Source organism: Mastigoproctus giganteus, chromosome 3, assembly GCF_048544385.1.
Source record: "Mastigoproctus giganteus isolate SK-2022 chromosome 3, ASM4854438v1, whole genome shotgun sequence".
Lineage (NCBI taxonomy): Eukaryota > Metazoa > Arthropoda > Arachnida > Uropygi > Thelyphonidae > Mastigoproctus > Mastigoproctus giganteus.
In genome coordinates this window covers 183693895-183707789 of record NC_143577.1, presented here as the reverse complement: position 1 = coordinate 183707789, position 13895 = coordinate 183693895, and the positions used below count along the sequence as shown (strand labels likewise).

The 13895-nt window shown below is 36.9% G+C and overlaps 1 protein-coding gene across 2 annotated transcripts in view; it reads left to right on the top strand.

Moving 5' to 3' along the window:
- LOC150088456 (hypoxia-inducible factor 1-alpha-like) overlaps window positions 1–13895 on the top strand; it is a 433924-nt gene that overhangs the window by 354540 nt on the left and 65489 nt on the right. For both annotated transcript variants that reach the window (XM_090369521.1, XM_090369520.1), the window contains exon 9: window positions 4925–5014. In XM_090369521.1, coding sequence (XP_090225647.1) covers window positions 4925–5014 — 90 coding nt within the window. The remainder of the gene's footprint in view (window positions 1–4924; window positions 5015–13895) is intronic.

The window sequence follows — 13895 nt, the reverse complement described above, 5'->3', positions numbered from 1 at the left end:
TCAGCACGCTGAATTCTGATGGGATCCTTCCACTTGTTCAGATTATGAACCTAAGGGGGCATAAATTCAAATTAAGAAAGGACAGATGTAGAATAGATGTGCGGAAATTTGCCTTTAGCCAGCGGGTGGTTAATTGCTGGAACAAACTTCCATCTGTCGTGGAAGTTGATAGGTTGAATAAATTTAAGGAGGAACTGGACAGGTATTTAGAGGGAATGGTGTGATTTTTTTTTTTTTTTTTTTCCTTTGGCTGATGCTGCATAAGCTCATACATTTGCTTTCTTACATCACATGCCACTACTACTACTACTACTACTATTTGCGATAATACCGATAACTGGAATTCTGTGGGTTTTTACGTTACGGTATTATGGTGAAATGAGTTCCCCTTCACTGAAATCTTCAATCATATAAAAAACAAAGAAATTTTCAGAATATTCTCTTCATTCCTATTTACTTATTACAATGGTGAAGTGGACTAATAGAAAGTGCAAGTTCTAGGAGTGCTATGAAACGAAACAAAATTTATTTAGAAATGAAAATGATTAATTCAGAACTACGAAGCAGGACAAGGTTTGTAATCTATTGCAATGAATTAGGTCTCGCTGCTTCAACGGTGAATACTATTTTAAGGGACGGTGCGTGTTTAAAAGAACATGTTAAAGGATCAACGCATTTGAGATCAAAAGTGATCACAAAACAGCGTTCAGGTGCTATATCAAAGATGGAAAAGCTATTAATAATATGGCTGGAAAATCAGATTCAGAAGCAAGTGCCCCTGAGTCCAATGGCCATTCAAGCAAAAACAAGAAGTATTTATGAAGATATTAAGGATAAGTACGGCAAACTCGAAGCCAAGTTCATCGCAAGCAACGGGTGGTTTAATAGGTTCAAGCATTGCACTGGTTTCCAAAACATTAAAGTATGTGGTAAAGTTGCCAGTGCCAATTCTGCAGCTGCAGAGAAATTTTGTGATGTGTTGGAAAAAACTCCTTCTAAATCTGCACAGCCCTCAGCTTCTGCAGCAGTGTGCTTATCAGCTAGAGAGTTAATTCTGGCAATGATGCTCAAAAGGTAAAACTTGCTGACGTTATGTCTGTCTCCTCTCTCTTTCTGTAATTTTATAATTTTGAAATTTTTGTAATTTTATACATTTTTGTAATTTTTCCTGCACATAAGATAAAAAAAAAATTGAATGAATAATTCTATTTACATGTTCGTCGAACATTTCTTTTTTGCTTCAATCAAATTCAATAAAATTTGCGAGTACTGCATAAGCATTTAGGGAAATTCCAACTTACATAGAGTTCTGTGGAACGCAACCCTTACGTAAGTCAGGGAGTGGCTGTGTATGGGCTAGTGCCATTGCACCATGTTATGTTCGTAATGAAATGCCAAAGTAGATAATTGCATCATTTTAATTGTATCTCATATTGTAAATATAAGATACAATTAAAACGTGATTATGCAAAATAATCACTTTTTTTTTCTTTTTTTTTTTTTTTTTTTTTTTATGAAAATCCCAAACATGTGAGGTATTAGAACCTATAGTACTTAGTACCGTGCATGGGTTGACGGTTCAGAAGATGAAAGAAAATACTTGTTGACATTAGACTTGAACTTCTGTAGATTGCAATTTTCAGGAAATATGTATAAAGCAAGGTTGTTCCAGAAAATGGAAGTTGGATGAATAAATGAGGAAGAAAAACAATTGGTTCTGTGAGTTTGAAATTAGACAGTAAAAGGATGTTGACTGGTTGTGGCACATGTGGAGACTGGTTTGGAAAAGAGAGAGTGGAAATTATAGAAGCCAACTCAGAGGAACAGTGCCCACGGAAGTATCTATAGAAAAGGAATGTATCAGAAACAACATCTATGAGACAGAGAGTGGAGAGATTCTGTTAGAGATGAATCATTAATTAATTTAATTGCCCTCATTTGAATGGCGTCTAGAAGCCTGAGAGAGGTTTTAGGGGTACCTACCCATATTGTAAGAACAATATTCCATGGCAGTGCAGATTTGAGATTTGTGCAGAGTGGGCAGCAGTTTGGAAGAAAACTAAACCCAAGAGAAAAGCCAGTTTTCAGATGCAGAGAATGCAATATTTGTGATGTGCTTATGCCAAGAGAGATCAGAAGTCCGGGGTAATCCCTAATAGAGATATGTGATCTTCTCTAGAAATCAGGTGTCATTGAAGATAAGCATAGGAGCAGAAGAATTCTTTTTGCTAGATACAAGATAGGACTGAGTTTTAGAAGGATTGAAATCAACTAAGTTATCTTTGCCCCGCTGGAGATCAGCATTTAAGAAATTGGTAGTAGATATTTAAGAAGTTGAAGCTGTTTGTGCAGGGCAAGGTTTCTCAAACTGGAAGGTGGGATGCAATGTGCTATCATCAGCAAAATTATTGATAGAATTTCTGGTCAATGGAAGAAGGTCACTAACATACAAGAGGAAAAGAGTGGGAGAAAGAACTGAACCAGCATTAGTGGAGTAGTTAGAAGACAGAGAGCCATCAACCATCACCTGCAGTGAGCAGTCAGAGAAAAAACTGGACACCCAATTGCAAAAAACAGTTGCCAAACCATAAGGTGGAAACTCATTTAGAAGAAGTTTATGCCAAACATGATCAAAAGCCCTTGAAATGTCAAGAGCAACTGCTTGAGTTCCATCCAACTTTTCCCATTGAATTTGTCCCTAGAGTTAACATAAGAATATATCACTAGTGGATCCACACCATGGAATCCATACTGGTGATAGTTGATCATTTATGGAAGGTTTTTAGATAGTTTAAGAGTTGGCAGTTAATTGATTTCTCCGTTACTTTTTAGAAAGAGTAGAAGTAAGTGCAATGGGACAATAATTGGATGGAAAGGATTTGTCACCCTTTTTAGGAACTGGGTGAATAAGAGCAAATTTCCAAGCAGAAGGGAAAAAGGCAACACAGAACAGGAGTAAACTCAGGAGCACAGGTTTTGAGAACAAGTGTAGAAATACCATCCGGACCTGGAGCTTTCTTAGCATCAAGATTGTTCAAAATCCTTTGACATCTTTTTGACTGAAGACCACAGGAGGTATTGAATGGAGTGTACTCAGAATGTTAGGAGGTTGTTTACCAAGATCATCAATACACAAGTAAGTAGAAAAGTAAGACTCTAGCAGGCTGAAACTGTCTTTAGATGAAGTGACAGTAGAACCGTCTGGTTTTGACAGAGGTGGGAATAGAGATGGGCAAAAGTTGCAGGCAGTAGCTTTGGCAAGAAACCAGAATGCTTGTCTACCATTTGCACAAGAAGCAAGTTTTCTACTCTTAGCCTGAAAGTCTAGTTTGGACTGATTAATAACTGCTTTACAACTGTTGTGATCACTGGTGTAAGCAGAACATTGGAATCAGGAGGTTTGAAATGGTAATCTGACCAAGGAAAAAAAAATAAAAGAAATCTTACAGATAATCTGCATTTTTCATTCTTGTAATGCCAAACAACACAAGGTTGAGAATGGCCACAAGAGAAAGGCTCCGTTGGAGAAGAGACCATCACCATGTGTACACCATGTTGTACCTAGAGGACCACTCACCTTGACTGTGTGCTTAGAAGGATTGTTTGGGAGAAAAAGATCAAGCGAGTTGCCTATGTGGTTAGAATTGTCTGGTATTCTAGTAGGCAAATGAACAATCTGTGTGAGATCAGTATTAATTGCAAAAGCTTCAGCATCTCGACCAGCTGAGTCCGTGTGACAGTGGCACAACTAGCTTATCAGATTCTTTAAAGATACTGAATTTAAAATTGGCCAGACCAATACAGAAATTACATGCTGTACTGAACAATCTCTCAGTCCTTTCCTCTTTTGCAACACAAATAAATGACTTGGGATACATTTCTTTAAGATTGCGACTCTTCTTACCAAAGATCTACATGATTTTCGCTGAATTTACGAGTAAAACAGCACGCTTCCTCAGTACGTGCTTCTCGTTCAGAAGTGTCAAAATTAACCTTTCATGCCATTAATGAAAACTGTACATTTTTATTTAATGAGGCCAAAATACTTACTAACCAACGTAAATATATGAGACTATTAATTGCAGAAACTGTTGAAATTAAATTACATGAGAATTCTATTAATGTTCGCCATCCACATCTAATCTCTGATTCGTGGTCTTTTGTGCGCATGCACGAGGATAAATAATCTCTCTGTTTAAGATTCACGATCACATACTCTGTAATTTCTATTCCTGTGATCACAACATACAGTCCAAAAGCACTGTCAGCTTCTGGAAGGATAATTATTTTTCAAAATTTTCGTTAAACTTTTTAAATTAATTTTAATTATTATTTTATTTTTATTTTTTAATTGTTTTTTGAATTTTTAATTAATTTTTGAATTGTTTTCTGAAAATTGATTTTTTACTGTAATAATTTTGAATTAATCTTTTATTTGTTTTGATTTCTGAAGAGTATCACACAGAAGTGTTCTACATATCATATTGAGCTAAATTTCTCTTATTCTTCTACAAATAGTTATATCGACGTAGAATGTATTGAGCATCAGAGCTCTATTATATACTAAATAAATTTGTTTAGGTTTGTTTACTTCACTTTAGTATAATCGCCTTCTGGCATATCAAGTAGAATGTTTTTGTGGGTCACACTTTTGCTCTAAGAGTTTAGGAGTACTTTATTTTTACACTTATGTTTTTCTTGCTTTAAGAGGTTAGCACATGATGTAAATTATCATTCCATGCAATTGAATTTATTTTTTGCTTAATCTTATTAACCCAAAGAGCTTTATTCCAACAAATATAACCATTTTATAAATGGCTTACGTATTGTATTTAAATTATCATTAAATTATGCAATTACTTTATTTATTTAGTTTCTTTAATTTACCTTACAATTTTCTCTTTTTTGTTTTGTTTTCTTACAGTTCTCAAAGATGAACCAGAAGATTTAACCCATCTTGCACCGCAAGCAGGAGATGTTTGTATACCGTTGGATGTTTCGACATTATCTCCAGGTTAAAATCTCACTCTCTCTCATTTAACAGTTAATAAAACTTTAAAAATATAATGTTATTACCTACTCTAGGAAATGGTATTGATTTTTATAACTGCATATAATGGCTACTCTGACATAACTGTAAAAGTTGAAATTTTTATTTTGTGCTACTGCATATCATCCTATAAGGACAAAATAAAAAATTGTGTGCTTCCCCCTTTCCCCCCTTGTCAAATATAAACCAGTGGCTTCTTCCAAAAGTACAAATATATGACTTCATCTGCAGGCCACTGGTTCACTTTGTAGCCTTGGCAAAAGTAAAAACAAGCAGAAAACCGGTTCCTGTTGAGAATAGGTAGCGAATAAATATGAAATTCTGAAATTGTTTACATGGCTTACTTTACTATTAGGATAGGCATTAGTTGAATTTAAAATAAATAGAACTCTTGAAAATAACAAGTAAACATATAAAAACATTTAAAAAACTGTATCTTGCAGTTTTTTTTATGTGTTGTTGATCTTTATTCATCATTTTATTTAATAAATTGCCATGGACCACTGAAAGTAATCTCTGAAATTTAATAGGATAATACATACATACATAATGTCTACTGTGTGCAATGTGATTTGCTATAGTGCAGATTATCTCAGAAATTTTTTTATAACAAAAAAAAAAAAAAAAAAGACAGTATATGATAATCCATTACAGTACACTGTTAATATGTATATTATTACCCCATTGGTCAATCAGCCACCACAGTACTGCATTATTATACTCTCAAAATGTTGTATTCATTGCACTGTGGCCTACCTTTCAGTGGTGCATTACAGCCTTTGCTGCTGATGCATCAATAAAACCCAAAAAACACAAAACTTCCCTCAGCCCTTTATTTTGTGTTCTGGCAAACAGTTTTGACTCGGTGGCTGAAAAAAGGTGAAAGTGCAAAGGAAGAGTACCATGCTGGATGATGAAATGCAGATGTTATAGTAGTTGAGTTGAGTAAGCGATACATGGATTTTGTGTTTAGGCCTATTGACCTCAACTGTCGGAACAATTCTAAAGAGTTCTGAGAAGGTAAAAACGTCTGCCAAATCCATCCCTTCACTATCTGGAATAAAACTGATGCATTCTGAAGTAATTTCTTGGAAAAGATGGATAGACTATTAACCGTATAGGTGGAACTGATTCTGATCTTCCAGGCACCATATTCCTGTGAGCCAGCTCCTCATCATGGAGAAGGCAAAGAGCATCTTAACCACCTTCAAGAACAAGGCAGAGGACCATCAGAAAAATTTGGAACCAGTCATTGGTTCAAGTTCAAACATCACAACAACCATCAAGCATAAAAGTTAGTGGTGAGGCTGCAAGTGCTGACCACAAAGCAAGTCCACAAATTCCCTGATGTGGTCAAGACAACAATCAAACATGGTTACTACTTTCTCCAGCTTGTCTTCATCATGGATGAAATCAGCCTTTGTAAGTGCATGCCATCATGCACTTTCATCTACCAAGAAGGGAAGCATGCATCAGGGTTTAAAGCCACTAAGGATTACTTTAGTGGTTTGAAACACTGGGTAGTAATGCTTTGGAGATTTTAAGCTGAAGTCCATGCTTATCTACCTCTTTGAAACCCCAAGTGATGAAAAGGTATTCTATGGAGCTTCACACATCTCATTTGGAAATCAAACAAAATAAGCAACAAGAGACATCTTCCAGCAGTGGTTTATCTCCAGTTTCTGGCCAGAAGTGCAGCATTATTCTAAGGAAAATGAGCTGGAACCCAGAGCATTATTGGTACCTGCTTGACAATGCCTCCAGCTATGCTGAGAACTTGGACAGCCTATGATCTTTATTTTATTTTATTTTATTTTTATTTTTTATTTTATTAATATTAATTTACTTCCTGTAGAAGTGGTATTCATTCCACCAAATTTCGCTGATTTAACCAATGGATAAGAACATAATTTTAAATTTTAAGCTCTACTACCCGGAACATTAAAGGAACTGGTTGTGGAGACAGATGGTAAAGATAAGCAGTCAGCAGGGATTGGTAAAAGTCCTTTGACAGTATGAAGGACATCTGAAACATTGTTGCAGCCTGGTTGGAAATGAACAGTAGCTGGAAGAAACTACGGCTGGAGGCATATCACAACTTCAATGGATTTTAAGAGGTGAAACAGCAATTGCTCATAACATTGTCAAGCTTTCCAACCAACTAGGAATGGACAAGGTTGACATCAGTAATATGTAGGAGCTACTCCAGTCTCATCAGACGCTTCACCCTGAAGAGCTGATAAACTGGAACAGTGTTCTACTGCAGATGATGATGGTGACGACTCCACAGATGATGATGTACCTGATGGAAACCTAACAACCGAGTTTTAACAGGGGGCTTCAATAAGATCATGGATGCCCTGGAGATCTTTACTGAAAGTGATGCAGATTTTGATGTCAGCACTGCAGTATAAAAAAGGGATGTTGTTGATACAATCTCCTGCTACAAAGAATTGCCCTGGAAGAAGCTTTGAGCTCACCAAACAACCCTTGAAGCCCCTACTCAAGAAGGGGGAATGTGCCACAACCCTCTTCCTGCCATTAACCATAATATTTTCTCCCAGTTATGCCAAATTGGCATTAGCAGTGTCATAATATTTTCTCCCAGTTATGCCAAATTAGCATTAGCAGTGCCACACTTTCCATTTCATGTATCGATTTCCTCCGTTTGTCTAGTTTTTCCTTGAATTTATTTAAGTTATCAACTTCCACAACAACAGATGGAAGTTTGTTACAGCAATCAACCATTCAGTGGCTAAAGCCAAACTTCCACACATCTATTCTGCAACTGTCCTTCCTCAGCTTGAATTTTGCCCCCCATGCATGATCTGAGCAAGAGGAAGAATCCTGTCAGCATTGAGCTTGTTCAAACCATTCAAATCCTTAAACACCTCAATCAGATCACCTCGATGTGCCTAGTTTCCAGGTGCTCCAATTTGCAGAACTGAAGCTTTTCTTTGTAAGAGTGCCCCCCTTTGTTCCCTTCAGCAATTGCTTTGTCCTTCTCTATACTGATTCCAGCAATGATCATTGCCTTATACAATGGTATAATCACCTCCTTATCCCTCCTAGCAAAATTCCTGTATATCATTGACAAAACCCCATGAGCTGGCTGTCCTTGCAACCTGTCTGTACTGCTCAGAGAACTTCATATCTGACTGCACAATCATCCTCGGGTCTTTTTCATTTTGCACTAACCTGTGTGCAGTACCACATAGTTGGTACATTATTCTGGAGTTACTGTTACCCATATGCAGTACTTTGCATTTGTCAATGTTAAACTTCAATTGCCATTTCTCAGCCCATCTGCCTAAGTTTTCTATACCTTGTTGCTGTAGTATACTGTTATTATCCAGCCTGGCAACCTTTGTATCATTTGCAAAAGCTTAGACATTAAGCCTAATATATATATACCTTCATCAGTATCATTAATAAATACAGAAAACAACAATTGGCCCAACACTGAACCCCACTAATAACATTAGTGGGGTTCAGTGGAGACTCCACTAACTTCATTAGTCCATGATGACTCCCAGCAGTTCTTTAAATCCCCAGCACCTTGCTTTTCAGCCTTCTGCTCATTACAATACAAGCAGTGCAAGACTCACTTTCACCTCTACCTGCAGCTACTGTTAATCTTAGTCTGTGTACCCCCAGGCTAGTAGTTTTCCAACCCACCTAACACTGCCTTGATAGCATCAGCAAATATTCTTGCACCCTTTCTATTTAAGTGTATCCCATCCCTGTAGAAGCAATCTCTTCTGTTAACAAGCACAGGCCACACTGAGAAAAATTCTGCCTTGCACAGTCTTTCCAGGGGCCGAATCGATTGACAGGGCTTTCATCATATACTCCCTCCTATTGTGTCTGGGCAGAATTGCAGACACTTTCAAATTTAACTCTAACTGATGACTTTTTTTTTTTTTTTCAACATTGACCTGTACTTGTTTTGAGGGGAGCATAAATCATTTCATTCTAATGATGGTTGCTGAAAATTATTTTAAGAATCATTTTGTAGAAATAAATAAATTCTGCTCTAAAATTCTTTTCTAACATATAAGTAGTAACTTCCATTTTTTTTTTACTTAAATATTGCCTTTAAAATACTAATAACAAATAAATGAATTTAGAAAATAGTTATCCTACAAAAGTAAAATATATTTTTTATAAATATATATTTTCTCTAGGAGTGTTGTTTTTAGAATATATTTTAATTATAAAAATATCACACTTTCAGGAATGTAGTACAGTAGATAGATACAACTTATTGTTAATTTTTACATATTAATACATCATTTTGGGTTTTAATGTTTAACACCTCCTTCATTAATATGAAATTTTGAATTTAATGTAAATGAGAATATAACTAGTAGTGTAGTGCATGGTGTGGTTTGTAGGGTTTTATTTGTGGTAAATAAGTAGATCGGAGGTTCTAACTACTTCTTTTTCTTTTTGTTTTTAACTAAGAAATTTTATTTCTAGTAAAGCTTTAACTAATTTAAAACTCTACAAACAAAGCATAATACATATTGCTGCATAACCTGTTAATATAGTAGTGTTATTATTTCATTTAGGTATCTGTTAGTTTAGTTTAGTATTTACAAATTAAATTGAATTTAAATGGAAATCATGTCTCAGACTAGAGCAGCAAAGCAATGGGATCAAAGTATTGGGTATGCTATGGCTTGGGAGAGAGAGAACTGAAAGCAGCAGTTCTTCTGAAAATCACATCCTTACAAAATGTGCTACTTGTGCAATGTTTCTGGAACTTTGTGGAACAGGATATGATATAGCCAAGAGGATATCTTTGTGTTTAGTCTAATGATTGTAAGGAAATTTGGTGCAACAGAATGCAAGCTCTGCATTCTGATGAACGTTTGAGAGCTTCATGCATGGTGTTTGCCTTTGAAGGGATAAAAGTGCAGCCCATCAAGCTCTCAGCTGCCCAACGTGACAAACAGACCTTACACTTGTGCATCAGGCAACACAGCGATAATCCCCAAAGCAGATTGCTCTGATCCCACAGGAGGTAGTTATTGTCAGTGACCCTATTGCCAGGGAAATATATTGTGCAAGAAGGATAGATGGAATAGGACCATGCTATAGCTGCCGTGGGCAAAAGTAGATGTTGTAGAGCAAATATCATCTATTGGCACTAACGATATTAAGAGTAGATCTGAAGACTTACTTAACAAGTAAGTCTTCAGATCTATTCTTAAACAGACAGGGCAGTGTTTGGAAAAAGTTGAGTTAGGATTAAATTTAAGTGTCTGTAAATCTTTCCAGGCATGATAGGAGAGAGTAAATGGTGAGTGCTTTGTCAATCAATTCCGCCCTGGAGGGACTGTGCAAGGCTTGTGAGGTAGACTTTTTTGCACCATGGTCTTTGCTTTTTAACAGGAGAGACTGCTTCAACAGGGATGGGATACTATTTGCTAATGCTATAGAGTCAGGGTTAGGTGGGTCAAAAATTGCTAACTTCGGGGGGCATACACATTAATAGATTTACCTCTATCTTCACCTATCCTCTAGTTAAACCTATTCTTGTACTGCTTCTATTAGAACATGCAGCAGCCTTGGAAGCAAGGTGCTCTGGGACTGGGGTCACAAAACAAATAATTACATGGGCTGTGTCAGGATAACTACAAGTAAGAGCAGGTGCATGTATACTGGAATGTATGTTAATGCTAGGAGCATAGCAAATAAATTTGAAATAGTGATTAAGTGATCAAATACTGGCATTATAAGAGATATTGGAGACATTGGTGTCACTCAGCAATAAGTGATGTAGAATTTGAATATGGGGAGAAATATGGATACAGAAAGGCCAGACAGGATAGGAGGGGGTTATGCTCTTAGTTAAAAAGCATATTTAATCTAAGGCAGTGCATCCATTTCATATGGGGGGAGGCAGCACAATGTTGAGTCAGTTTGGTGTGACATAAGCATCAGTAGGCCTATATCACACTCCTACTCTCATTACGAAAATGAGAGTAGGAGTGTGATATAGGCCTATTGATTGATGAGTGTAGTTAATAACTATACAGAGAACTAGAGTGGGCCAATAAATCAGAATGTCTTATAATGGGGGGTTTTACTTTTCCAGATAGTGACTGAAATTTGTGGGTTAATCACTCACAACTCAGGTCATTTTGTGGATTTATTGAATGACTGTTTTCTTCAGCAGCATGTTGTTGTTGTTATTTGGTTTTTAGGAGCATTAGCAACTAAGGCCATATTGCTCCGGGATATGCGGTGGTCATTCTCTGACCTTTCCACATCTTCCGTATTTGGTGGTGATGGGCTCGAACCCTGGTCTAATCAAGAAGCGTGTGCTACGCACTGCTGCTGCTGCTCCTTCCCACCTGGCTACGGAGGCGCAGCAGCATGTTAGAGAGGCAACAAGAGAAAGCAGTACTCTCGATCTGATTATTAGCAGTGGTTTTTCATGCATTAAGAATCTGCAGGTAAAAGACACACTGGATGGCAATAGTAGAATTTGTCATGTGGTGCAAGGAAGCCACATGTTTTTGATGCACTAGCAAAAAAAAAAAAAAAAAAAAAACCCCAAGTAGATAAGAAAATACAAAATTATATTCTTCCCTACTCACACAAGTAACTGTCCAGTTGACATTTGAATTTATTCAAACTATCAGCCTCAACCACCTGCGAGGGCAACTTGTTCCAACCATCAATGGCTAGCTGGCTAAAAGAAAACTTCCTACAATCTGATCTAAATCTCAACCCCTGTAATTTGAACTTATGGCCCCTATTTCTGGAATTCTTTATAATTGAGAATTTCATCTTCATTCATTTTACTAATCCCGCTCAGAGCCTTGTAAACTTCAATCACATGTCACCTATGAGGTGCCTGGTTGCCAAGCTCTGTAGCCCATATAATCAGTCTTTCCTCATACAGTCATTCTCATTCAAGTTGCCCATCTTTGGACCATTTCAAGAAGCCATTGATAGGACACCATGAGCTTTCCTAGCTGCCTGTTTACACTGTTCAGGAAACTTCATATCTGCCCATATTGTAACTCCCAGATCCCATTCCTCCTCCACTGTTTTTAATTCAGTCCCACCAAATGTTTAATTTATTTTGGGATTTCTATTCTCCAAGTTAAGACCTTGCATTTAACAGCATTAAAACATAGCTGCCACTTTTCTGACCATCTTTGAAGTCTGTTCAAGTCATCCTGAAGAGCACTGCTTGGCACTGATCATTAATAATTCTACCAATCTTTGTCATCTGCAAATTTTATATCACGCCTTCTACCCCTTCATTGATGTCATTTATGAAAATGGGAAACAACAGTGGTCCAAGAACTGATTCTTGAGGGACCCCAATCCTGACCTTTCACCAATCTGAAGAATATACATTAATAACAGCCTTCTGCCATGCAGCCACCTAGCAATCCATCTTAGAACCTTACCAGTAATCCCAACCTGTTCAGGCTTATACAGTAACCTCTCATGAGGGATAGAGTCAAATGCCTGCTAAAATCCAAATAAACTATGTCGAAATTATTCCCTAAATCCAGCTCATGAGTAACTGGGTCAAAATAGCCTACTAAGTTAGTTAAGCATGATTTACCCTTAACAAAGCCATGTTATGTGTCCTTCAGAATGCTATATCTATCTCAATGTTCCTGGAGTCAAAACTGAAGGCAGACTAACTGGTGTGTAATTACCAACTTCACTCTTAGAATCACTTTTATGTATTGGTGATACATTGGCATTTCTAAAATCCAAAGGAATCTCCCCTGAGTCCAAAGATGCCATGAACTCTGGGAGCTTTACTTGCCTTTATGCTCAAAAGTTTTTCTGATAAACAATCATCTGTAATTATAACATCACTAATTTCATATGGCTCGGCCTCTTCTCAGCACGAAGGGTCTTTCATCAGTAAAGATCAATGCAAAGTACCTATTCAATTCATCCGCAACATCAGCAGGGTTATCTAAGACTTTCCTCACGCCCAGTGCTCAGGGGTCCAATCTGATTCGCTTTTTTCTTTCTTGTATTAACATACATGAAAAATTCCTTGTCCCCATTCTTTGCTCTCTTAGCCAATGCCTTCTCATGCATAGCCTTAGCCTCCTTTTTTTGTGGTACTATTACAGATAAACTTTACCTGTTGTGGGCTTCAGTACATTTCATTGCTCCATAATTGTCCTGTGCTATCTTTTTCTGTTCTATTTGATCAGCCAGCTATTCAGTCATTCATTTTGGCATCCGCCTCCTACAATATTTTCTTAAAGGTGTGTATGCGTTCATCGCTTCTGTGATTTTTTTGCTTTAAAAGTATTCCATAATTCAAATGTATTTGCCATCCCTCACCAATCTGCCAAATTTACAGATGCCATAATCAAATGTACTGATGTGAAATTTGCTTAAAAACATAACTGCTTTAAAGGGGAAAGGGGATTTTTGCTTACATAATGGTGACTGCAGTGATCTCAGGCAGTTTTTAAATTCTATGCCGTGTGACCAACCGATAATGTTACCATCAGAAAATTCTAAATGGGAAGCATTCAAAGAAGTAATCATAGAAGCTACTAGACTTTTCATACTAAGAAATATTGTTCAAGGCTTATACCTAAGTGAATGTCAGATGAATTAATGAGGCTTGTGGTAAAAAAAAAAAAAAAATGCATGAGATGCATATAAACTATCGGGAGATACAGAAGCCTATGGTATACAGAAACTAGTCTGCATTTAAGTCATAAAGAAGGATAGGAGAGCTAAGGCAGATTACGAAAATTTTCTGGGAAAGAAAAGCATGAAGACAATTGCTGTCAGTGATTTAACTTTTAATTATCCTGCTCAGATAGCTAACAAA